This window comes from Triplophysa dalaica, chromosome 21 (assembly GCF_015846415.1).
Source record: "Triplophysa dalaica isolate WHDGS20190420 chromosome 21, ASM1584641v1, whole genome shotgun sequence".
In the NCBI taxonomy this organism is placed as follows: domain Eukaryota; kingdom Metazoa; phylum Chordata; class Actinopteri; order Cypriniformes; family Nemacheilidae; genus Triplophysa; species Triplophysa dalaica.
In genome coordinates this window covers 5,698,729-5,726,025 of record NC_079562.1, presented here as the reverse complement: position 1 = coordinate 5,726,025, position 27,297 = coordinate 5,698,729, and the positions used below count along the sequence as shown (strand labels likewise).

Below are 27,297 nucleotides of genomic sequence, written 5' to 3'. Positions count from 1 at the left end.
GGTCAAAATGCGTTTTGTATTTTGTCTTGCATTTCAATATAATACAATATAACTTAAAATAAAATTGAACAAAACAAGAAGGCTGAATTAAAACAATTTTAGCCCCTCTCCCTTCTTAAATAGCATATATTAGGCCTATGACTGACTGCTGAAAGAATGTTCTGTACTCTGCAACAAAACACTTCCTTAAAAAGTGTAATTTAATATAATAAACTAAAAATATGAAGAAACGAAAACTGTTGGATTATTATAAACTACATTGCAAAATAATTTTAAGAAAAAAAACATCCATGCAAGCAATACTGACTGACAACCATTTCAGGTCACATTTCTCCTCCAAACTCCGCCAACAAAAGCAAACTGTTGCCTCAGAAGTTGCACTCCTGGCAGGGATGCAATGAACATACTTTATCAAGTTGTGTAGTACACAATTGTGTGCATGCGACCACTGTATGATGTCAAAGGATGTCAAGAGCAGCCGGCGTCTGGCGACTGTCAGAGCGCCCGCTCCAGTCTGAAGCGACCAGTAAAGACTCTTTCTTTGAGAAATTTACTCCGGCGTGGCAAGTTCTGTGCTGTGTATTTCTCTGACACTTTAAAATGCTCCACACACTGCGGACATGTTTGCTGCATTAATAAAGCACGTCTTTCTCTCTCTCTCTGTCTGCGCTAGTTGCTGCTTGATCATATCACACGTCATGTTCAGTAAATTGTATTCGTCCATTCTGCTTATTATTTTCTGTTGCCATTCAGTGCATGGCTAGTCTAAAGGCTGTGTATTTTCTTGCTGATCACAGAGTAGAAAGTGAATTAATTTGCTTCCAAACATCTGAACATTCACATGGACCCAAATAACTCATGATTCAGAGAAGCTTTTCATCACTTCTACAGCTAAACACAAACACTGACCGTTTAACAGTTCCATAGAGGAAAAAAAACATGGCACTTTCAACGTCCACACAGATGGACCGACAAATTTTTCACGCCGAAACACTGTTGTTCAGTCCAACGAGACTTATTTAATAAATTTGTGACAGCAGGAAAGCATTAGACATAATTAGCCCAAATTCAATTAAGATGTCATCGTCAAAATGATCAAAGAAATTCTGTTTCCTTCTCCTAGCAACAGTGTGAGATCTGACGGTAAATCGACAGTAGTATCGGGCAGAGAACAGCCATCACATCCCATAGGAACACAACACTGTTAAACAGCAATGTTATTGAAAAATAAAGCCCACTAGACCAAAGTAAATACAATCAAAAAATGTCTAATACCAAGTTGTAAATCCGTTTACGTGCAATTTTCAACCAATGACACAAGACAATTATTGCATCAAACCCGCACTCATAACATTTCACTTAGGACTTCCATCATTTTATAAAACATCTGATTCCAATACTTCTAATTGAGCTCATTTATTCAAGTCTAAACTGAACAGCGGCGGGGCTTTTGAGTCAAGCCGTGGGAAGAATTCTAATGCAAGATCAATGATCGGTCTCGTAATCATTTCCCTTGTGGAAAACAACTCTGAAAAACATCACCAGCCGAGAGAGACGCCGCAAAACACAAACGAAACCCGAGCAACTGATGCAAAGAAGCCATAGATCTTTACCAAGACTCATCTTGAGATGTCAAAAACGCTAAAACTCCAAGCGGCTGATAAGTCTTTGCTGTGTGTTCAAATACATGTTGTGATGTATTTTTTTAAGGACTTGATGAATCCTTTCAGCTCAAAGCTGTGAGAGTCGAAATCGAACCTACACTGTAAACACAAGGAGCGTTTGGTATGTCAAATTTATATGTACGAGATGCAGAAATCATTGGCCCGTGTCAACGAGTTACATCAGATCCTTGCTTTGAATTTCTAAGGCATGAATAAAAACACTGCACACATTTTGTGGTTTATTTGCTTGAGCCTGTATGTTAAAGGCATGAAGATTAGTACCGATCAATAAGTTCATCACGCCTCAAGCCACAGCATTCAATACCTCACTACAGAATTGGGCGAATCATATCACGGTGTGATTTTAAATGATGATCCTGTATAAGGACTATCGTCAACCAATAGGTTACAGGCAAGGAATGAAAACATTTAAAAGCATGTTGGAATCTGTAAACTGTGAAAATGAGAGTACAACATTTGGTCAAGGTCTATTTACTAAGGTCACCCAGCCGAAAACAACAAGCACAGCGTGTGATACATACTAAACAAATTAAGAATAACACCTTCTGAATGCATTCAGCGAAGTACAAGATTTCAATACCATTTTGTAACAATTGGGAGTTAACTGCGGCAAATGACCTCATGAAGTACATTTGGAATTAAAACCTGTTTGCTGCTGTGTTTCCCTTTAACTTTCCGCACACTTTCACATGCCCTTTTCTCCCAGCAGCACTGAAGCACAGAGCAACAGCAGAGCGCTCCACCTGCACAGGTGCATCACGCAGCGGGCTGCGAGCGGCTGCCATGTTAGGTAATTACAGAGAGGGGGGATAGATCACTGCAAGCTTGGCCTCCGGACCAGCCGAATCTAGGCCAATCATTTTCTGCACTCCCTGGCAAATTTGATGCCTTGTATTAACAATTTACTGTGCCAATGCGGGTACTGACCTCCGATAAACAACCTGTTTTCTGCTCTAATGTCTTTTCTGCACTGGTGTTATCAAACATTTTAGCCGATTCATTATTCATGCTGTATTGCAGTTAAACGCAGAGAACATTATGCATCAAGAATTCTAGTGCGTGCCGATAAGAGCGTGCCTGAACCTGCCATTGCATGATTATGAAACTACGGTACAAATGAGACTATGGTCTGTTTAGAGTCTCAGTCCAACAAACAGATTTTTATGTAATGGGACACAACTGACTGCAAATAAAATAATAGAATATAATTATATTTTATACAGAAAATAAATAAAATATGTAAACTCTTTCAATAAATAAACATAATAATAATACTAATACTATATATTAAAATGAGAAATAATACACAAATCAATTATATATACTTAAAAAAATGTTTACCTTGCCTGCAGTTCAGATTCAGATACAAAAAATATGCTTCAATGTCAAAATGTACTATAAATATTGTCAAATATGGTATTCAATTGCAGCATCCTATTTCTAGTTTAGTTGCGTTAATGAATTGAAAAAATTCAGACTAGAAAAAAATCATAGTGACATTTTTTTATAAAATCATGTTCAAAACTGTCTCCTTACCACACCCCGATTTGTGAAGGTAAGTTTATATAATTGATTTCATAATTTAAGTTGTCGAGTACTATTTTGCAGAAGATGTCATTTTGATGCTATTCTTATTTAACCTTAAAGGGTAAATAATTTGGTACTTATTTGGGTTTATGGAGTGTCCAACAACAAGTTTACGTACATGCACGATGTAAAAGCACATTAATTTCTAATAATAGGCAGTTATTGTTCCCTTGCTTTCTTGAAATGATTCGTTTGGCGATTCATCCGTCTAATCTCCTCCTTTCTGTCAGCATACTCTGATCTGATTGGTCAGATGGTCTAGTCTGCTGTGATTGGTCTACCGCGTCCATTGTTGCAAATGGAACGAAGGCGAGCACGGAGTGACGCAAATCCGACCGGGAACAGAAATTAAAACGACATACGAATCATTCATGTGATTCAAATCGACACCTTTTTTCCCCAAGCAAATTACTTATTTGTTCTATTTAACCCAAAAACGTGTAATCTGCAATTTTATTTGTCAAAAAGAAATGGTGATACAGAGGCTAAAGCAGCAATGTATTTTTTCTATTGTTACTAATACTTTACATCTAATCAGTATAAGTATTGTTCTTAGTACTATTATGTTATCTATATAATGAGGGAAATAGCATCAAATGTTGTTGGAGAATTTTTTTCGCATATGTCAAGCACCATGATTTACATGTATAAATCATTGCAAACACATGGTCGATTAACTGTCCGTTGCTGTCTGATCAGTCTAGCTCTAATTCTGTTACCAAACATAATTAAGTAAATCACATTCATGTCCAAACAAAGGTAGAATGTCAGTGGCGTATGCTCACTATGGGAGAATACAATTTCCCAGCGTGGCTGTGTTTGTAGGACAGTGGATTACTCTGTCATGTTGCTCTGTATTTCTGCTTACTCATTGAGGGGATGATAGGAGGTTGAAACTGCTTTTGTCTCCAGAATCTGGAGAAATCTCAAGTCCACTTAAAACTAGGCTATGACAAGGACTTTCTATTAAAAGAACCTATGTAATCCGGTTTGTTGTGAATTTCGAAAAGGCGTGAAGGCATAAAACTCATGAGAATAAGCAAAGGTGTTGACATTTATTTCTTGCAAGAAGTGATGAAAGAAGGTAGGTGTGATGGCTTGAGTGTGTTGACCTCAGCTTTTGGAGACTCCAGTGAGGGTTGGAGTTGTCGTCAAAGAAAGGTTTCTAGGGCTATGGCTTGTTCTTACTTATGAAATCGGGTTGCTTTCCTTGGCATGTCTGAACTGAGGGTCTGACACTTTTCTGAGCAGACAGTCGCAAAAACAAGGTAGAAAGGGTAGAAAAACATGGCGGCACACAATCAGAAGTGACAGAGGAACTTGTGCATAAAGAGAGAGACTAACTTTCATCCTCACGTCATTTACAAATATTTTAAGAAACGTTCCAGCGGTTTTGCATCCTTACAATGGAAGCTAATGGGCTCCAATGTTGTTTGGTTACCAATGTTCTTCAAAACATCTTTTTTTGTGGTCTCCAGAAGAATCGAATTTTCATTTTCATTTAAACTTCAAATGTTTTACAAAAAGTAATCTAAATAAGTAGTTGTTATCTTCATCCTTCGTATAAACAGGCCTTGAGTCAATAAAGAAGAGTTTAATCATGACTGTTGGCTTAGCCTACGTGCTTTAGTTTATCTTTATGTTATAATCAATATCAGTGCCGATTGTTCCAGTTAATTCAACATATATCTGAGTATATTTGTCAGGACTATTGAAAGTCAGAGGTTGCGAGCATGTCCCAAAGCTGACTATTACCAATCTCTGAAGCATGATTGTGTTACAGGATGGAGCGCTGCCCAGTTGTTGAAGCAGGTGAATAATTAATGATCATTTTTTCCCGACAAAGTCAATTCAGAAATGCCCCCACATCAGTAGCGCTGCAGGACTCCACACGTAGCAAATGAAGGAAATTCAATCATCTTGAATTTCATCCTGTCAGAATGTTTTCACAAACGCACAACGCGGGCCACTCAGATCCCAGAACCCTATTCCTCCTTAATCTCTGTGATTGAAGGTGACAATTCTAGTTGGGAATCACAGTAGGAGTGTTTATCCGACTTTGAGGGCGACGCAAGACTTGCGTGGTGTGAAAACTGAAGGAGATTAAACTAATAAAGGCGGAATTGTGATTTAAATCCAGTGTGAAATCCTATAGCCAGGTCAAACCAATGTCTCGACTGAAGTTGGATGTTCTTTTCATATTGACACGAATTCCTGTTCAAACCTCAAATCCTGAGAGCGAAACTGTAAGCTAATACGACCGCATCTCACCAAATCATGTAGGTGCAATGACATTACGGTGATTTATTCCTAAAAACGCTGTAAAAAAACTGAAACCAAACCTCTCAAGTCAAAAGTAAACAGATTTAGTTGTTGATGTTTAGTTTTAACATCTCCTTTTTGCTCAATCTGCTGCATTCTACTGTCTGGACTGGCGTCAACTTCCATTCAGTCCTGTAGAAAGCGAGAGCTGTTTAGACTGACCTGGCCTTTGGAACAAACTCAAGCAGAGAAAAGCCAAACTTCCTGCATGAGAAAGAAATGTGTCTCTAAAGGAGGCCAGGAAAGCACATAAACTCACACACAACGAGTGTTGTGTGAGAGATTAATTTACACAGCCATCTTTCTAAAAGTGCAAGCAAAAATCCATCTAAAAATGCTTCCAGAAGAGCAACTTGATCAGGGACACTACGATGCATTAGACTTCTCTCCACAGTTTCGACTCGCAGTCTTTCTCACACCAACACATTACTCCCTCTCCTTTAACAGGCTCGTTCATATTTTCACGCACAGCGTGAAACGATTCCTTTAACTGTAAACAGAAAAATGCAATCGATACAAAACCACTATGTGAATAGGGAGAAGCCACAGAACTATCAAAATAGCCTCACCAACATTTGACACAAAGCCAATATAAGCTGATCAGACCGGGTAATTAGTCATATCCTTGCAGCAGGCTTTTTGTTCAATACTTACTTTCTTTGCCCAATCGATACTTTACATCTCTCTATGCTTTCAGGCCTTTTAAGACCCATCAGAAGCAGGCTGACATTACATTTACATCAAACTGTTTGGAAAAACAAGCATACCCAGTAGACAAACAAACCCTGTGAAACAAGTGTTGCAAATTGCATTAAATGTAATGTCTCGGTCGGGCATGAATGATAAGGTTGATTAAATTACATTTATCCAAAGGGACAGTGTTATGCCATTAGTATATGTTCAATGGGATTGGGAATTAAACTCACATCCGATTGAGCTATTGATCGCCCAATAAAAGATACAATCAAATAACAAATGCTGACATTTATGAACCTACATTGTATGTAGCAGCAATTCTAAATGGCCTAAAAATATTTAAAGAACACAAAATCTAATTGAGACATAAAAGTTGCATTCACATCAATAAACTAAGAGCAAGATATTTACTAATATGGGTCTGATTTCAAAACTCTCTCCAGACCTTGAATATTCAGTCACATGCTTGGTTTCAGCTGCCTATCAAAGAAAACAACACTGTAAATAATTGCATATCTGCATCTGTCGATCATTCATCTCTGTTACTAGACAGAAGTCAACATAACCCGTTATCTGTTATCTAAAATGCATCCAACCGGCATAAAAATAATTTTATCTTTAACATAATCCCATTACTCGCTCTGTGAGATAAAGCCCTGCCTGAATGTAATTTACATACGACTCCTGAAGATAAAAACAAATCCAGACTGAATGTGTTCAACATATAGCTCAATATGTAGAGAATTGGTTGTGGGTTGGTTGCGCAAAGGTTGTGGGTTCGATTCCAAGGAAACACACATAGTGATAAAATGCATATCTTAAATGCAACATAATCAGCTTTGGATAAAAGCACCAGACGAATGCATAAATTGTAAATCAAATCCATTACATCTTCTATCTTGTTGACCATGTGACCTGTGAGTGACAGATGAATGTCTGATGACGCTGACCTACAACTTAAGGCTAGCCTTTCTCAGATAAAGCCGTAGATTATCCCTCACATTCCACACCACTTGTTAACATCTTCCAAGTCAACAACCCTGAACACAACAGCATCCCCGATCAACCGGCCAGCTGTCACAAAAACCATCTTTCTGCACAGAATTCCCCGCCGTTTCCATGGCAACCGCAACCTCGCGGTGAAATCACAAGGCCTTAATCGTAATTGTCTCACGTCTTGCGCAACTTTCTTACAAAGAATGGGAGTAACGTTGTGACAAACGGCCACAATAACGTCATTCAAACATACTTCTCTTACAATCACAGTCGCGAGACACAGTGAGGTGCTGTTAATAAACCAAACAAGCTGACACGAAGTCATGCTTGGGGCCTAGTTTACACGAGTGTCAATAAAGGTGTAAAGAAAGGCGGTGGGTTCAAAAAGTAAACATGTCTAAGAGCAGTTAAACAATAGGACATTACAGTGTTTACATAATTTTGACAGCGCGGTGTTTTGATGCTGCTCTCACGTTTCTTAAGTTACGCGCATGATCTGATGTTTTGGACTTAAGTACGCGAAAGTACAATCTTTATAACCGTATATATTCAACATTCTGCTCCCGTTTGCCTCACACTAGCTTTAACGTATCTCCCAAACACTATAAATGCAGACATGACTGTCCATAATAAGAGTTTTTTTGCAGAAAAACACGTTTTTTACCTTGTAGACATCCCCGTAGGTCCCGCTGCCTATCCTCTGGATAAGCTCGAAATCATCTTGCGGATTTCTCCTGGATATATCGGAACTCATCGCGGTGACTCCTGGCTCTGGGTATGACTGTTAGGTTTTCTCGGGTCACTGACACAGACGGATTTAGACAAAGTGAAAACATAAACAAACATACGGCGTCAGAAAAGAATCTCAGCTTCGGTTCTTGACTTTAACTTTAACATGGCTTCCTGTGAGCTCCAGTGCGCATGCGTAACGCTGGTAGCGTGGAGAATGTGTGGAATGGGAGAATAAGAAGTGGAGGAGGAGGGCGGGTTGTGACACAACCACAATCTACTTCTGAAAAGTTTAGTTTGTTATACAATAATGTGTTTAATGAAATTTCATTCACTACAATGCTGGATTTTGCTCTTTTTGACGGTGTCGAAATTTATGCATGTGCCAAATTGTATTGGTTTAACATTATTTTTATTGCTTTAAAATGTATAGGTAAATGTCTGTGTTTATATAACATATGTTTGTGTGGCATGAATATTTTCATGTCAATATGAATACACAAACATACATATAAGCTATATATTTATGAAATATGAATAATATACATATATTGTAAATATGGGTAATATACAGTATAGCCTATACATGAATGTGTGTGTATTTATGTAAAATACACACGCCACACACATATATTGTATCAACATATATCTTATTATAATATTTATTTTTAGAATCAATTAATTCATTTGACAGTAATGAATTTAAAGAAATGCTCAATTTGAGATTTAATATAAGGTTTATTGAGTAAACTGTTGGAAAAGAACAAAGACAGTCTTGCTTGTAAACATTATTTGCAATATCATGACTTTGTCCAATACTTGTCCTTGCAATTTCTCTTTTACAAATATCTCTTTTACATTTTTGCATTTAATGTTTTTTTCTGATTTATATAAAATAATCCCAGTGATAGGTTGTGTTGTTTCCACATGCTTTTGCTTGATTTGAGGAGTTACACAACTCACTTTGATCTCTATTCTCCTCCCTTGTAGTATCTCCCTATTTCTGTGACAAATCATAGACATGTTGACAAATTTACAGTTGTCAAGATTCTCCATGCGGTTGTGAGGGAGCAGTCTCCTTGACACATCTCCTTCCATCTTCTTCTTTTTTCATACAGACAGGATTGTGATTCAGCACTATTTATTTCTGAATCACAGACAACAACGTGCCAAGAGTGAGCTTCCGAACACATTTGTACTTACACCATGTGGATCTTATGAAGGTTTTATGAGCCATGACTATTCAGACTAATTTATTTCTCAAATGCCAGGCACACATCCAGGATGCAATTTATTGACTGATATTAAAGCATGCACTGGCACAGATCAAGGTCTCAGCATGATGTCAGTTATCACACAACCAATCAAGTTTGTATGTGTTGAAAACTGTGTCCTGGAGAGGTGTTATTTCCATGGTGAAATGGATTTTGATGCATTGAATATTTGAACATTACTACAAATTTAACATTGGTTCGTTTTTTGTGTGTTTATTTATGTGTATCTGTATATATTGGATGTTTATGTGTAGAGGGTATTATTGTCATGCATTTATAAATATTTGTAATGGTCCTCGAGGCACATAAATCGTCCGGGTGCGTTTCCCAAAAGCATCGTAACCTTAAGTTGATTTTTGAACATTTGTCACCAATGGAACTAGATGCGTTGGGAAACGCAGCCCAGATTTTGTTTTTGGTAAAACTAATGTGAACAAGTTTTTGTAAGGGTTAGGCTTAGATTTAGGATTAAACCATTGATTATGAGAATTTTGAGGGTTGTTTGGTGTGTTGGTAACAAATAGCTAAACGGGACAAATAATTCATCTTTAAAGAGCATTTTTATTCATGTTATGAAAAACCTTAAATAAATAAAAATACATAAGAAATAATGCACAGATGTTAATTAAGGTAGGAGCAGGTGTGGTTAAAGGTATACTGTACTTATATGTGATGACAAAAAACAATGAATTACAGTATATATGCTTAGAAGAACATAAATATTTGTATTTCTTAAACACCCAAGTTTGTTTTCCCCTCCCTTTTGCATACTGGTCCTCTGCTGCATTGAAGTTGGCTGGTCAAACTGTGATCATCATCATCATGATCACGACCATCATCATCACAACATTTCAGTCGCGCGCCTCGCCTGTCTCCTTGACACACCCTTCGCTATTGTTGGCACAGAGAGCGAGCGGCAACCTTGACATTCCCACACGCCCCTTCATTTGCACGGTAAAATCTCGTCTAAGTGGATCATTCTTGGTCAAATAGGGAACGGAAAGCACCAGAGCGGCTATTGCGGCGAAAGGAAGATGCACAAACGCTGAACCCGGTGCAGGTACACACGCACGCCCATCGCGCATCCACATAGGCTATAGATGCCCGTAGTACCGCACACAGGCAAACTCCGCGGATCCACCTGTATTCCCTCGTTCCTCTGTGGATAAATGACTTATTTAAACCCGCGCGTTGTCCCGGGAAAAGAAGTAAGGAAGGCATGGAAAAGTATTCTGCCGGTGATGACTGGTGCTGAGTGAGTTGAGCTGCTGGTTTTGCGCGGATGTTGGAAACATGGAGAGAAGGGCTCTCGTAACGGCGATCAGCTTGTCCATGAGCCTGCTCGCGCTCATGCTACTGGTCACAGCGATTTTCACCGACCACTGGTACGGGACCGACACCAGGAGACACAAGGAGAACTGCGACCGGTACGGGTCGGAGTCCAACGACCAGAAGAACAGAGAGATGCCCATCTATCACCTGCCTTTGGTGGACAGCGGGAATTCAAAGCGCAACATGGCTCTTATGAAGCCCATTCATGTAGGGAGTCGAGAGGAGGAACTGTTGGAGAACTGGAGGGCGATTTTGGGAATGGGCATCCTGGAGACGGAGTGCGGGCGCCCGCTTTTCTCCACCTACTCCGGACTCTGGAAGAAATGCTACTTCCAGGGAATGGACAGGGATATTGACAAACTCATTCTGAAGGGTAAGATGTGTGAGGGGAAAGATCATTTCAACTCCAAAGAACCACGAAGCAGCAAACGTTTGTTTGTTTTGTTTTGGCTGCTTGACATATCTGCCGTACCCTACTGTAAGTGGGCTGGCTTTGTGTTTATGGGGGATAATGATGGTCTGCGTGGTGTATTGCGTCAAAAATACAGTAGGTGAGTGAATATTTAGCTTATGCAGACTTGCTTCCTGGAAGAAATATCGATTTAATCCTTTTTGTACTGACGCTTATCCGAACTTAAGGTTAATGGGCTTTTTGCTGACACCAGCCATATTTTTCTTTCTTTCTTGACCTGTTTATTTGACTGCTAAAGCACTTCCTGCGAATCTATTTTGATTGATAGAAACATTTCACAACTTGATTTCCCAACGAAGACAAAAGTTTCATCTGCCCGACATGAAAGTCTCAAGGTGAAAAAAGACAAAGGAAATGAGTGATGATTCCCAGTCAATACAGATTACTGAGATCTGATCGCGTCAGGATTAAAAGCGGAAACTCTGTGCCACCTTGCATTTAAATCAAGCCCAAAGTCACACAGATCACTTGACCTTCAGTTCCCTGCCTTTGATATCTGACACAGTCTATTACAGCGAGTCTCTGAATGAGCCCATCAAAGAACAGAGGTACTCTAAAGACCTTCTTATTATCAGATATGAAATCAGTTCAGATGAGTGTGCCATGGCAACCAAGAGACTGAAATTTATTTTATTTCGGTTCATCATTTTTGATTTATTAGAAAACTGCAGTACATATTCATTGAAGTATACTGATAAGTTTTCCTTTACAATAAAATATTTATTATATTTAGTAGTATGACAAATACTTACACTAAAGGGAATTGCTATGTTTGTCAGTGAGTATTTGAGTCAGTACAGTTTTTTTTATTCAGAGTTAACTCTAAATAAATTGGGTAAAATAGCTGTTTGTGACTCAGAACTCTATATAAAATTATATATAATATAATATATAAAATCTTTACAAAAAATGATCAATCACACAAAAAAATGGTCAAAGGGTGTATTAAGTGTTCAAGTGCATCTCTCTGAGAAAACGTATCCATCCAAGTCATTATTTCTGAAGGAGACAGCTAGCTATTTTTCTAGCTGTCGTGTTGGCTGGGCTCCGAATTACATGTAGTTTGTTGATTTACATTCCAATTTCACCCACACATTCCTGTGCAGAATTTTCTTTGGAAATTACATTTTTCAGAGGGACCGAGGTGCCAGAGCTGACACGTTATATACTCACACACTTTATAGACGTGCTTTGTGTTTTTATGTATTGCTTGCTGCATTTTTACTGCAGTCCCGACAAAGCTCTTAGAATTAGCTCACAACACCAGCCAAATCTGTGTGGTGTGGTGTGAACCCAGGCGGAAATAATAGCAGAAGGTCACTCTGTCGGGGAGGCTGGAGCTCCAGCAGTAGTTGGCTCTTTACATATACTCGGCCTAGTGCTGGAGTGTACTGCAACAAACAGACAAACAAACAAACAGGGTAACAGAGAGAAGACCATGTAACTAACTGAAGTGCAGACACATAAAAGATGCAAAGGAAAACAAATAAAACTGCATTTATGAAAAATGTGCATGTTACAGATAAAGACAGAATCCTTAGGTCAGACGTGTTAAATTATTCTGTCATCCATTTGCAGGTATTGCAGAGCGATGCACGTCTGTCAAGTATCATTTCTCCCAACCCATCCGACTCAGGAACATACCTCTCAACCTGACAAGGACCATTCAGCAGGACGAGTGGCACCTCTTACGTAAGTCTCCCAAAGCTTCCTCAACATCTTGTACAGCTCCTGATATGCATTATGCTTTGAATATTAAGCAGTGCATGCAAGCTGGAGCAAAGTGTGCTTTGCATAGAGAAAACTCTGCTGTTCGTTGTAGTTAAAGATTCATGTTTCTCTTTAGTTCCAAAGGCAATTCTGCCTGTGTTTTTATTAATTGGGGTGTGAATGTTTGCCGTGACCATGATGTGATTCCATTAAGATGCTTCAGAAATGAAAGATATGCAATGGAATCTGAAATTTGTGCACAGTTTTATTTGAGAAAATATTTTTATAAACCTATTTTTACTTTATATATATTATATCATTGTAACTATAGATTAGGGTTCTGAAATTGGTCAAAATTGCCGCACTTTTATAATATTGCTGCCTCAGGAAACCCACATTTATCCTCGATATTCAATTTTTTTTTGTTAATAACAAAATAAAAATGTGAGATCCTGGTGAGGTTTACAGTCTCACAAAACATTTATATAGATAACAAATCTGGCATATATGTATCCAAATTTCCATCCAGTAAAATACTCCGACAATGCCATTCGCCCAATGTCCATCCATGGAGTGACTGTGCTTGTCAAATCACTTCATTGGGATGCTTAAAGGGACAGTTCGCCCAAAAATGAAAATTCTTTCATCATTTACTCACTCTCATGTCATTCCATATGATGTTTGACTTCCTTTCTTCAGCAGAACACAAAAGAAGATATATTGAGGAATGTTGGTAACCAAATAAGGTTGTCCCCCATTGACTTCCATTGTAAAAACCACTGAGACATTTCTCGAAATACCTTCTTTCATGTTCCGCAGAAAAAAACCATACAGGTTCTGATTAAAATAATGAATAAGTAATGACCAATTTTTTGTATTTGTGTGAACTGTCCCTTTAAGATAATTTGAGTGTTATGTTGTTTTCCATTCCACTATGAGAAAAACAACGGACGTGCTTTGTCCTAATGCAGTTATTACAAGTCCTGTCATAAATATGTAAGCGTAACCTTTTCGCGCATCTCCTTGATGTGATTATATGCCCTGCAGTACTGTTTTGTGTACACACAGTTGGTCAAATGTCATTTTCTGTTGGTATGAATCTTATTAGTCTTCAAAGAGCCTTGCAAGTCTTCATTACAGCTCTCATTAAAATGCCTCCTGATTAGGTGTTTCTTCCTCCATGCATGTGCCCCGATCGAAATCCATAATGCAATACACCCCCGAATTACATTTAATAAATTGCTATCCGCTATCAACACTGTTTGTATCTCCAGGACTTTGCAGAGCCATAACCTGTTTAAAATAGCCTCCAAGCAGTTATTCAACAGAGCTTAGGAAAAGTTCTTGAAGATGAGGTGTTACCCGTAGCTGTGTGGTGTGAGATGTTGTTGACTAAGTGGGCGGTAGTCATGGAAACAAGTGTGTCTTTCTCCGGGTTCTTAGATCTGCGGCGCATCACGGCGGGGTTCTTGGGCATGGCTGCTGCCGTGATGCTGTGTGGTAGCATTGTGGCAGCCGTGGGATTTTTCTGGGAAGAGAGTCTCACCCAGCATGTCTCCGGGCTCCTGTTCCTTATGGCAGGTACACAGTTTTCCTGAAATCGGCCTCTTATCTCACTCTTCTTATTGATGAGAATGACTGTAAAACGCATATACAATACATTTTTATGTATCGATTTCATAGATATGCATACAGTCAAACCAGAGAAAAAATAAATAGACCTCAGTTTTTCTAAATTGACTATTTTTAGGTACATGTTATTCTATATTGTGTCTTGGCATTGTCACCTTTCTGACTATTATTTTGTTTAAAAATTTCCACATTATTCTTAATTGGAAATTACATTTATTTTGAATTCATATCTTAAAACTTCTCTCCCCAGGAATATTTTGCACAATCTCACTGTGCACCTACGCCGCCAGTGTCTCATACGACCTATCCAGGAACCCTCCTTTCATCTATGGTTTGCCCGGCGATGTGGATCACGGTTACGGATGGTCCATCTTCTGTGCATGGGTCAGTCTGGGCCTTACAGTGGCATCTGGTTGTATCTGCACAACCTATCCCTTTCTGAGCCGCTCGAAGACCCTCCGTTCCAAAACGGCCAGAGAATCGTCTGTATGAGAGCCCCCTCGTGGCTCGCAGGACTCATAACATAAATCAGCACTTGGCGCTTTAGTAAATGGATTCAAGTACACTTTTCTTTAAGGAGTGTTTTATGGGCACTTCACGCTACAGAGCAGCGTCAAATGTCTTGTAGATTTCTGAAACCTTCGTTGAGGTTTTATGAAATATGTTGATGAGGAGGATGAGGAGTTAGTTTGCTGTGTGTGTGTGTCTTTTACGCACAGGAACATCACACGCCTACAAATCAAACACACACACAAATATGCAGTACACGTGTGACTATACAGAACAAAATCTTTGATTTGATATGGGTATACGTATGTTTGTTGGTTGTTATGTCGTGATACAATCATCCTTTGGATCAGGTGCATATATACACACTGAGGATCTGAGCCACAATTTTTAACGCAAACCATTTCAATTTCAAGTGTTTACTCTGATCATTCTCCGTATTATTAAGTGGACGTCCCCAGTTTAGCCTTTCATTTCAGTTAATGATATTAAATGATGAACTGCTGCCTGAAAAGCTGTTAATTCAAAGAAAAACATCAGAAAGCTCTGATCAGGGCCAAACAGAATGTTTCATGTCAATGATGTCTACACATCAAACAAATGTATAAAGGCATGACTGCATATACATATCACCTTTGGGTAACAGCTGGTGTCCAGGATTCATCAAGATTGAAAAATCAAAGAGACATGAGAAGTCTGAGATCTAGGACCTGGATATGCAAATTTGTGATTGGATGGCATGCCTCTGAAGATTCAAAACATGATCAGGGCTGTCGCTGGCAGTGCAATCGTAATATGACAGCATGCTTGGAGTGAACGCCCTCCAATAAACCCACCTCACTCATGAAAGGCCTCTCAAAACATAATTGTTGAAAATAATTTAAGTCCTCTTCCACAGGCCTCCACTCGCCTCGGTCCCTTCTGGAAAAGATGAACTAATATTAAATTGACAAGAGAACTAACTTAGACGAACCGCTGGATATTGTTTTCCAAACTGAGCCAAAACAGTATTAGTGCAGTTTGCCTCAATACCTCTGTTGTGTTCCTGAAAGTGTATCGTAAATAAAATATTACAAGGATGAAATAAAGATGTATGAAGAAATTAGTGATTCATATGAATGTCAGTATATTGTTTTGTTACATACTGTCTGTCAGACATGCCTTATGGGGGCCCATTTTTGGTCCTATATAAGCAAGTTTACTGCTGTGTGTCGTCGCATAGCTATTGACCGTACTCTGAAATTTCAGGCAGTGTATAAATACACTGCAGGATGCACTGTGATTTGATAAAAGATAATGTAATGATTATTGATCCCTTAAAGGGACAGTTCAACCAAAAATGAAAATTCTATATTTTGAAGAATGTAGCTAACCATTGTGGGTCACTTTTGACTATCATTGCAGTTTTCCTACTTTGGTAGTCAATGGTGGCCATGAACTGTTTGGTTACAAGCATTCTTAAAAATATCTTCCTTTGTGTTAATCAGAAAAAAACTGATATGAAACAACTCACGGGTGAATAAATAATGACAGAATTTTTATGGTGAATTGTTCTAAGATATTTACATAATTACCAAAATCAACCAGGTAGAAAGTCGAATAGTACAAACTCATAAGGGAATTTTGGAAAATAATGAGGCACATACAAAACCTGATGATTCCATTATTTTGACACTAGGAGGCGCCACATACCAACATTGAAAAACATGTCTTAAGTGAGACTGATGAAAGTGTAGAGTATTTCTCATTCCAAGTCCTAAACTTTTATTTTGTTGTGTTAGAGAAGGGAGGGTCACACACGGCAGTATTATATTGTGGTTTATCCTTCTGTCGAGTGTGCCACACAAAAGAGAAATGTAAAAGACAAAACTCAATTATTAAAACAGCAACCAACATGTTCCAAACAGAAAGATAATAATTTTCTTATATAGAGGAGATGAAGTAAAATTAAATCTACAGGTCACTCCCAGAAGGGAGGGAAAACTGCTTGGAAAAAGTAAATGATGCTGAAGATATTAACAAGTGCGTGCATCAGGGAAACAAATCAAAGAGCTGTTTGAAAAGCCATTAGAACAGAGCTTTTGTGTCAAATTTAATGTATCCTAAGACATGACAATGGAGAAAAGTGGTGTAATCCTGATGCTTTACAAGCTGGCATGTCCAAAAAAACTAATTATGAGACATTTACAGGTAAGTGTACCTGTATGATCCTGTGTCCTCGGGTGGGTAAAATACATGAGGCAAATCTCCTCTATACTCTTTTTCTATTTGAATATGTTCATAACACTGTGCATTATATACAACAAGAACAGTCTTCTGGTGTCCGGGCTATTTTCTTCACTGTGTCTTTGTGTCTGTGTTGTCATGAAGAGAGATGTGTTGGTCCACCCACCCTCCAAAAAAAATCTCCGAGTTCAAAATATCAGTCTTAGATTGTCCAGAATGAAGATAATGACAGATTCATATTTTTAAACAATAACCCAAAAATTTCACATAGAAGTTTTTTTCATAATACGGAACTGTGACATACAATGTGAGTCGGAAATCTGCCAGTACCTGCTGAGTGCCTCATTGACTGGAGACATCTAGAATAAATCTAACACACAGATTATGACACTCACACAACACATATAATACATTTAATGTATTGAATATCATTAGATTGTCCAAACAGTTTTTTATTGTCCTGGCTCCTTATGGCAATTCTTTTGCCTGATGGATGTAGAACCTGTTCTAGACTGCCTGAAAACATATCAACATACTGTGTAAATCACAAACACTATAATATTTAAAGATCTTCAAGGTTCAATAAAGCTTATAATACTAATCAAATCCACACTTTTGTTTTAAACCATGAAAAATAAGTCTCTTGACAATATTAGTATATAAAAACACCCGTTTATACATAACAAATTGGGATCCCTCAGTCTTCATCACAGAAAATATTTATCACCACAAAATTTGAATTCTTTCGTTTCTTCAGTATGTTTCAAGTATAAACATGAGTGAGTGTGAAAGTGATGTTTAAAGCCTTCTCTGAACAAAAAATCCATGAGAATAACTTCCTTCACGTCATTCAGTTTTGTAGGCCAACGAATGATGTATCAAAGTCTCCATTTACTCCCTAAACAATTATGCTATTAAAGAGATCTATTTTCTATGGGCATGTGCTTTTACTCAGATCAAACTTACTTACAACAACGCACAAAAACACCTATAGTTGTTTTCATCTCCTCTTTTAAATCCATTTCACAATTTTTGTCCAACTTTTCAACCATTTTAAAATCGGCTTCTCGTCGATGACATCATCTCCTGGTTGATTTAGAAACCCTTGATGATGCAATAGGCCTCCATGGAGGACAGAACGATGTACATCAGCCAGAGACTAAAAAACAAAGTGGTGGTGAGGATTTTCGGAGTCTGCGGTCCGCCCAGTTCCCCTCCGATCTCCGGCCTGCGGCGGTACATGAGGACGGCGATACAGACGAAGGCAAAGATGGTGAAAAGAGTGACGGAGAAAGCAAGCGTGCCGGGTTCCACACGGAAATACTCGCCCTGCGATTGGTGAAAGACAGCAGCTATAGACCAAGCCACTCCAATGCCCAAGAAGACGTTCACGGCATTGCTGCCCGTCACATTGCCGATGGAAGCATCCGCATATTGATCCTGGGTGGCTGCCACCTTACTTGCAAAAGTGTCTGAAATAAAAAAGAGAGAATTTGGATCTTAATGTCTTTCAAATCCTTAAAATAATAAGGCAAAGATTTGCAATAAAAAAAAATCTGTAGCCTGTTAACTGTCACCCGTTCCGTATACGGGACACCTAAGTTTGCGTCAATATTGTGCATTTAATTTCTTATTGAATCATCACAAACTATACAGTATATCATTGGAAAGCAATAATCAGCAACTTTTCTTTGTATTTAAACGAGACCAACCGTAAGTCTGTATTCCAAAGGATTCATAAGTTACCACCATTTTAGTTCCAACATGCGTTTTCATGTGTAGGCTCGAAAAAAGCTCCAACAGCTTACAGGTTTTTAAACGTGTTTGGTCTTAACTGTAAAAGTACCATACCTGGCACGGAGGTTCCCAGGGCCACAAACACAACTGCTGTCACAGAGTCTTTCAGGCCAATTGTGCAGCCGAAATGTGACGCCAGATCTCCGATGAAAGCTGTGAGGACGCCGATCATGATGATGGACACAATAAAACACAACCAACCATTCCAGTAATCAGTTGGGGGCACAAAAGCAAATAGAATCTTCCAGAACACAGTCAGGAAGTGCATGACATAGTCAAAGCAAGACGGCATCTTTTCTTCACCACACTCATCTTCGTCATCATTACCTTAAGATAAGAAAAAGAGACGCTCGATTAGTACACACAACCCTCTTGACAATTAACACCAGGCACATATTCTGCCATGCTCACACAGCCGTGCTTTTAAACTAAAACTAATGCCATTTGGGACTGGCATTTGGAGCAAACTACTATTGCAAAATTCTTTAATGTCCAGACACAGAATGGTCCTTTCTGTTTACTGTTAATTGTGAAAATGTCACATAGAATTATTAAAAAATGACAGAATTGAAATAAGAAAACAAAGTCAATTGGAATCTAACTGTGGCATTGCAGAGGGAGACAGCCGTCTTAGACCCCGGTGTATAATTATGATAAACTTTCCCCACGAATTCAGATTATCATCACTCTCTCTCAGCTTGAACTAACAAGATCTGTCGGATCAGTCAAGCCTGTCGGTGTGAGAGTTTGTGTATGCGTCCACATGTACGTATGTCAGAAAAGAAATGTAGTCTCTGTGCTATACGTCCACACATTTCTGATAAATGTAAAAAATATGCTGTGCTACAACAGTGACATAATGTGGGTTAAAAGAGGGAACACAAGACATCGAAAGAGAGACTTGTGTTTAGTCACCCTTGAGATAAACCTTCCTTATGGGAGAACCCTGGGGAAAATAGACCAATAAGAAACAAGTTTCTTTCTGCTCTGATGCGTTTTGCAGTGTTTCTGAATGTATACGTGACAAAACAATTGCAATGCACATAAATAAAGAAGGTGCACACAATTACATAATTAATATAACACTGGACTCCATTATGTAACAGGACATATTTCATAATAAACGGTGAAAGGCAGACATGACATCTATTAAAATATGGATTGGAGTGCACTGTGAAGAGCTGATTCTATATGACAGGCGGTAATGTGGGAGGGATTATTGTCAAACAAATATTATTTATGCATTTGCCAGATGTTTTTTATCCAAAGTGATAATAAGAAATAAGAAATCTGTAAATTTGGATTGAGTGTATATGTGTTCTCTTACACCGGATGCGACCAGCGCGACACGACACGACAAGGTGCTTGTTATAATGGGACTGTTGCGTTGCGCCGCATCCAGTGTGGACAAAATGTTAAATTATAATGGGCTCTAGTGCGTTCTATTGTTTCGTCGCATCGCACCGCGTCTGGTGTAGACACGGTGTTAGATTACATTTACGCATTTAGCAGACGCTTTCATCCAAAGCGACTTAGAGTGCTTGAACTACATAATTTGCTACGATAGCAAAATTACTTCATAACAAGAACATTACTCATTTGCGACAAACCCAAATCTTCAAGATCAATCTAGAGACATCAGAATCGACACTGTAATGCTTCTAAAACTCCACATTGGCTAGAGCTCCTCAGTCTCGCAAAGCAAATTTGAATGATTTCGCCTCTCTGGCACTTTCATATCTAACATGCTTAAGTGCCGTCTTTGTTGATAAACACTTTTATTGGTCTCTGGCAAACAAACATACTGTAAATTCTACATATAATTGCAATAGTAGTGCTCTAATTAAAGATAAGGAAGAGCATTAGCGCTGTGACTGAGCATCAATTTGAACAAGATCCTTAGAGAGAGAACTCCCAAGTCTTTGTATGCTGTGTAGTGTGTTTAGGGATGTGTGTTTGCCATTATAGTGAGGGACCTACCTGAGCTGACAGTGATGGCTTCTACAAACTGGTCTCTCCAACTGTTGGTTCCAACCAGAATGGCCAAGTTGGTTTTCTTTATGAGTTTGTCAACTGTACTCTGTGAGTGGGGAAAAAAAGGCAAAAGTTAACTTAGAGTTTTGTCTAAATGTGTCGTTTCTGTCATTGTTTCCACCACGTCAATCCAAACCGGTTCGACTTTTTGATTGTGAACCACGTGGAAATCACTGCAATGCTGTCACTGACTTAGAAAATTTAATTACAGCTTTCCTGTAGCTCAGTGGTAAGAGCATTGCGTTACCATCGCAAGGTTGAGGGTTCGATCCCAGGGGATTGCAAATAAAAAATAAAAAAATAAAAATAAAAAAATTAATTACAAGGAATAACAAAATTTGATCTATTCTTTGCACAAAGCTATCAGTGACTTTGAATAAAGCACAATTTCTTTAATGGCGCTTTCGCGTTGTCCTCATTTACTTTCCTGCTACTAAAAGAGCAGAGGATCTATCGTATTCCTTTTCGTTCCACCAAAAGTAGGTCAAACTGCTTTGCAATGACGTGAAGGTGAGAAAAAAAGGAATTCAAATTTCTGGGTGAACCATCCTTGTGAGATATCAACAAAAGTAACAGAAAAGACAGCATTTAAATAAAGAACTTTCTTTCTTTCTGATCAATAATTCAGCAGATTTCTCAGATCATCTCCAAGTAGAGCTGGTGAGGAATCTCTGAAACCTCTGGGTGGCCTAAATCCAACATTTCATCCTTTACATGGCAGCAAACCTGATTTGTTAGAGTAGCGCTCTCATTTCATTTTAATGACTGTACTCATCAGCAGATCATAACATGTGGATCACAGAATGTGCCACGCTTGATTCATTACAGGCCGCTCGTGATTCTGTGCAATGTAATCAAACCTTCAGTATACAAGAAAGTAAATTGGCTTCAAGTCAAAGCAAATTAATCTAATAGGAAAATCAATAAACTGTAAGACACAGGAGCCAAAAAATTTGAGAATTTGTGAAATGATTTACAGTAGATGGAAAGAGTTGGATGTGGAGCTTTGTTAACTCTTTCACCGCCATTGACGAGTTATCTTGTCATTTAAAAGAAAACGCTTCCCCGCCAAATACGAGTTATTACAGCAATCAGTGTTTGTACTGTTGTACAACAGGTGCCGCTATTACACACCACTGGGAAAAGTACAGAATCCCAGAACCTAGAACGTATATGTTTAAGCGGTTTTTAATGATTGAGTGTAATCTGGGCGGAATCTTTGGCAAAAAACGTTAATAATCAAAATGATGCATTTTTGAAGAATCCTACCCACATCTATGGAGTGATAAAAGACTAACAAATGAAGATAGAAGAATACGGTTTCTTTTGTTTAAAAGCTGAGACTCTGTTCTTTCATTTCACATATTGTTTGTCCATATATTCTTTGCAGAAAATGTACTGTGAGCCATTAAAGTTGGTTGAAAATGTTAAAAAACGCTGTCGGGCGTAGGCTGGCAACCGTTTTTTAAAGAGGCTGGCGGCGAATGAGTTAATATGCACATGCACCCTGAAAGGTCTCGATAATATCTGGCTGTGCGTCTGCTGTATCTGAGGAGCTATTAAAAGGTTGAATAGTCTCCAGCTGGGACTACTTCAGCAGGCCAGGATACCATCTCTCATGTCCAGATGCTCTGCCCTTCTTTAATGCACCTTTAAGTGCCTCCAATGATGTTTAAAATGTCACTGCTGGAACTTTGAGAAAACGTGTCTGGGTGGAGCGTGAACACGATTTAATGGCAGATGGAGCGGAAGGTGTATTGTACCTTAAACTCATAGGACTCCTCAATGATTACTTCAAGTTTCACATTGTCGCCCAGCATTGGGCGACCCATCTCAGCGATACGTCTCTCATCCTTTTCTTTCACAGTCAGGGTCTCCTCCTCCCCGTCCTCTGAGATACGTATGAAGACAGAGAAATTGTACAGACATGTGTTGGGAGGGGAAGAAATGGGGAGAGTGAAAGAGAGATATGGTGAGTCATAAAACTTACTCATGTGCACACTACGAATAAAAAAACTCATTTAAAAATGAAGAAAGACAAAAGCTTGCATGATTGCATAATTTCAAGTGACGCCTTAACATGTTCATAATGTAAGCTATGCTATGAAGTGTGGGAAAAAAATGCTTTCGGTCTGGACCAGTTGAACTTGTTTAAAGGGCAGACTGGGGTGTGGGACTTAAAAAGGATCAAATCTTTAGTCTTAAGTAATAACTAAGGGGCCCAGACATGCAGTTGACATGCACAAGTTATAAGATATATATCCAAAAACAAGCTGTTACTCTGTTTAGTTTTTAAAAACTGGGTTTTCAGCGTAAAATAAATTAATCAGGTTAAATAAATGTCAGGGTAAAATAAAATAAATTAAATGAATACGGGTCTACACGACACTAAAGCTATGCTAAAAGTAGGGAGTGTCAGTTCTTGCTATGATGCCTGTATTTAAGATTTCCAGTTTTCTGAACATCTTGTATATTTGTGTACAAACATGTCCATCATTAAAAAACACTTGTGCTTGTAACATTGAACTGCCTGTTCCAGACCTGAAAAGCAGCATCGTAATTGCACTTCTTACTTGTGTGTTACGGTAATGAGGTAATTACTCATTTAATAACTTCCCATAATTTAAAACACCCATTTTCACACAATAACTTCACAAAAACAGGATATTGGATAAATTGGATAAATTATACACATCTTTATAAGATTGAACATTAACATATGTGACCCTGGACAACAAAACCAGTCTTAAGTAGCACGGAAACATTTTTAGTAATTGCCAAAAACACAAGTACAAGATTTGTTTTAATGCAAAAAATCATTAGGACGTTAAGTAAAGATCATGTTCCATAAAGATATTTTATATATTTCCTACGGTAAATGTATAAAAACTTTCTTTTTGTGAGTGGATGGCCTGCAACAGTGCCTCAGATTAACAACTTCATAGGAGATTTTCTCAATATTTTGCTTTTTTTTCTTTGTAAACAGATGTTGTTCCGCCCGATAGTCACCTATCCTAACAAACCATACATCAATAGAAAGCTTATTTCTTCAGCTTTCAGCTGATTTAAAAATCTCAATTTCAAAAAATTGACCCTAAGGACTGGTTATGTTGTCCAGAGTAACATACTGTATATGATAAACAAATTATTAATGAGATAAAGGGATGTACAGGAGGGCAGACAGATACCTGCGATGCTGATAATGGTGGAGGGGTTGGGTTTGTCTCTACCCTGCACTTTCCGGTAGACATTCCTGCCTGATGAGCCCAAACACATTCACTGAACAGTGTTAGCAAAGACACTAACTTAATTGAGCGTGATATATGGTGGACAAAGCTTAAAGCAAATTGTGAAAATGTCAAATATCACTTGAGAACCTCGCATGTAAAGATTCTTTGATATAAGCCTACATTATATAACAGTAGACAATGCATACAGCACTGTATATCCCCCCGTCTATATAATCTATGGATTATAAAAAATGGACCTTCTTAAAGGAATAAGGGTGTGTCGTGATCGCCAGAATTAAAAAAGAAAACCACTCCTCCTGAACTTTTGTTTAGAAGGCCGTGTGTGCAATCACACCCTTCTCATGAATAACATTCATCCGATTCTTTTAACTGTCATATGCTAATTTTATCTTGCGCTGTTCTCATAGCGATGACATTTTTCCCCAGCAGACACTCCCTGAACAGAGCAGCCATAGTTGAAAACGAAAAAGAGTATTTGAAGAGTCATTGTGCATGCCATCACAGTTAAGTCAGTACAACAGGGCGTTTACGAGTACTCCGACACGTCAGCATCAGAAAGTCTAACAATGCAATCTCAGTTAGTAATCACCCTGTTTGCCCTCAGGAATAATACAACTGAGAATCAAAGTTCGACATTGGGTTGTGCCGTATTTACACAATGTTAAGCTACTGTCATGCCTGGTGATGTTTTGCTTTAGAGTGTGAATCTAGTGCTGTTTGTACGACCTGAAAATATGGTGTTGGTGAACTCATAATACCTCACGCAAGACAATGTAATTCACTACATGGTTAAGTTAGCTTTGATCAAATTTAATGTGTAGTTTTTCTTAAAAAAATTAGCTTCCTTTGTTTCTGGTCCTAAGTGAGTAAACAAAGACTTATAAAGTACACTGAGTGTCTACTTAAAGTGTGACAAACAAATGCTCCAAACCGGTTATGAAACATACCAGATGTTATATTTACAGTTTTCAGCTCAGAGAAAAGTAAAATAAGCTGTTTAAGCATCACATAAAAGATGATCACAGGATAAACGACTCAGTTAGTAAAGCAGGTAAGCATTAGTGACAGCAACTGAGTTAGATACAGTAAGGATTAGGGAACTAGTGAAATACTACCATACCTGTCTTCACGAAACCACCTAAAATCACAAAAAGTTCAAATTAACTTCCTATTTGATTAAACTGTGATTTCTTACAGAACCATATGAAATGACAAGAAACAATGTTGGATTGGACAACATAAATGCGTGAATTAAAACAAGTATACTGTATTTGTTTATACAATGGCCTTAAATAATTTACTTAAGCCCCACTTAAAATTGTTTGAGTTTTATTGCAGGACATAACAAAACGTGTACTGACGTCACTTTTTCTAATGTTTTTTAACCATCTGATCACAAGGTCATTTTAAGGAGTTAACACAGGATTAACCACAAGTGTTGTTCATTACACTAACATGTTCTACTAACATCTGAAAAAAATGGAAATTTTTAATAAATGTTGTTTTTCAAAAGTCCTAGCACAATTTTTGTTTTACTTGCTTTGAGCATTTAAATAATAATCGAAAATATTTTTTTTCATTTAAAAGAATTACACTGACATTTTCAGGTGTGTTTAAGAGTTCAAAGGCTTTTTGGACCATTATTTATAACATATACAACTTTGCATGGTCAAATTAGATGAGATGAACAGTATTACAGTGGCAGGGACAAGCAAATCAAACAAGAAACAACTTACCACACTCACGCAGCAAGACAGCTGATGCAGACAGACGAAAACGACGAAACAAACAAGAAAATGCCAGAAAAATGGAGATAAAGAAAAAGCTAAATGAATATGAATGAACTAATAAACATAGTTACAGATGCTGTAGGGTTGATTTATTAACAAATGCTGGAAGTCATCAAACATGGATAACTGTAAGTTTTGTACTGGACTAACAAGAATAGATTGGAAACTTCAATTATAAGTATAATATATAGATCACAATTAATCGAATCTATACATTTTACTTTAAAATTAAATATCCTAAATTTTATTTTTGCTCTAGTACAAGTCATCATACCGGTCACATTGTTGTTGACAGTATGCTATTAATGATTTGGTCCAAAAGGGGAGATCATGTTATGAAGCTAAGAGTTTAGAGATTAAACTATCATCTCTACATTGGGTCTCTAAAATCTCAAAGGATCTGGAATATTGCAGTAAATTCATATATCTTCTCCTCATTATGGTTTCACATGTCCTTATCTCATCCTGGCCTGAAAGAAGCATCTCTACAACTTCTGTCCCAGCTAGATTTCACATATTAAAAGTTTGAGTCAGGGCCAATTTCGCCTGTTGTTTGAACAAGCTCTTTTGCCAGGAGGGAATATGAGGGATAAACCCACTAAAATTGAGCAGGAGGAAGACACTTTTAATGCAACAGTAGAACAAAAGCGGAGAATCAGCTTTGAAGGAGGAGAGGAGAAAAGGAAAAAAGCCAGAATAAAGGGCAGCTACAGAGAAAAAAGGCTTTGTTCATTGTTTGCCATCTTTCACCTGTCCATCCTCTCCTCCTCCATTCTGGTTCCTGCAGCTCTATGAAGAAGTTTGCATGCTTGTCATACTCCTCGTGGTCATGAATTTTAACCTTTACGGTCTTCCTGTTGGAAGAACATAAATTCACATTTGAAGGTATGAACTGTGCATGGGTATTAAAGGGATGGTTCACCCAAAAATGCAAATTCTGTCATAATTTAATCACCCGCTTGTCATTTCAAACCTGTATGACTTTCTTTCTCCTGCAGGACACTAAAGGAATATATTTTTTAGAATACTGGCAACCAACAACACTAGACCCCACTGATTTCCAATGTATGCACAGAGTCTTTTCTCAAAATATCTTCTTTTGGGTTTCACAGAAGAAAGAGTCATATACAGCTTTGAATGGCAAAATGTTGAATAACTGATGGTAGAATTTTTATTCTTTAGTGAACTATCCTTGCCATAATCTCATGGAATATTCTAGGGTCCCCCACTTTTTATTTCCTTGGTCGATTAGGAAAA

General features: G+C 38.1%; 3 protein-coding genes and 1 long non-coding RNA gene across 9 annotated transcripts in view; 1 reads left to right on the top strand and 3 right to left on the bottom strand.

The window, feature by feature from the left end:
- map4k3a (mitogen-activated protein kinase kinase kinase kinase 3a) overlaps positions 1-8,210 on the bottom strand; it is a 46,313-nt gene extending 38,103 nt beyond the window's left edge. For all 5 annotated transcript variants that reach the window (XM_056735654.1, XM_056735658.1, XM_056735656.1 and 2 more), the window contains exon 1: positions 7,951-8,210. In XM_056735654.1, coding sequence (XP_056591632.1) covers positions 7,951-8,040 — 90 coding nt within the window. In that variant the 5' untranslated portion in view covers positions 8,041-8,210. The remainder of the gene's footprint in view (positions 1-7,950) is intronic.
- LOC130410789 (uncharacterized) lies at positions 5,623-7,944 on the bottom strand. Its single transcript, XR_008905040.1, has 2 exons — positions 7,180-7,944; positions 5,623-6,770 (listed from the first exon to the last, which is right to left on the bottom strand). It is a non-coding gene; the product is annotated as an uncharacterized LOC130410789 (long non-coding RNA).
- Positions 8,211-10,116: 1,906 nt separating the features above from the next.
- On the top strand, positions 10,117-16,055 carry tmem178a (transmembrane protein 178a). The gene is made up of 4 exons (XM_056735660.1): positions 10,117-10,994; positions 12,672-12,785; positions 14,247-14,384; positions 14,686-16,055. Exons 1-4 carry the CDS (start codon positions 10,583-10,585, stop codon positions 14,925-14,927), a joined length of 906 nt encoding a protein of 301 aa, XP_056591638.1. The 5' UTR covers positions 10,117-10,582; the 3' UTR covers positions 14,928-16,055.
- Positions 16,056-16,458: 403 nt separating this feature from the next.
- Positions 16,459-27,297, bottom strand: part of slc8a1a (solute carrier family 8 member 1a) — a 30,100-nt gene continuing 19,261 nt past the window's right edge. For both annotated transcript variants that reach the window (XM_056734506.1, XM_056734507.1), the window contains exons 4-10: positions 25,987-26,007; positions 25,371-25,388; positions 24,188-24,256; positions 22,763-22,890; positions 20,946-21,045; positions 19,020-19,292; positions 16,459-18,640 (exon numbers count right to left, since the gene is read on the bottom strand). In XM_056734506.1, the coding sequence (XP_056590484.1) occupies positions 18,264-18,640; positions 19,020-19,292; positions 20,946-21,045; positions 22,763-22,890; positions 24,188-24,256; positions 25,371-25,388; positions 25,987-26,007 (986 nt within the window). In that variant the 3' untranslated portion in view covers positions 16,459-18,263. The remainder of the gene's footprint in view (positions 18,641-19,019; positions 19,293-20,945; positions 21,046-22,762; positions 22,891-24,187; positions 24,257-25,370; positions 25,389-25,986; positions 26,008-27,297) is intronic.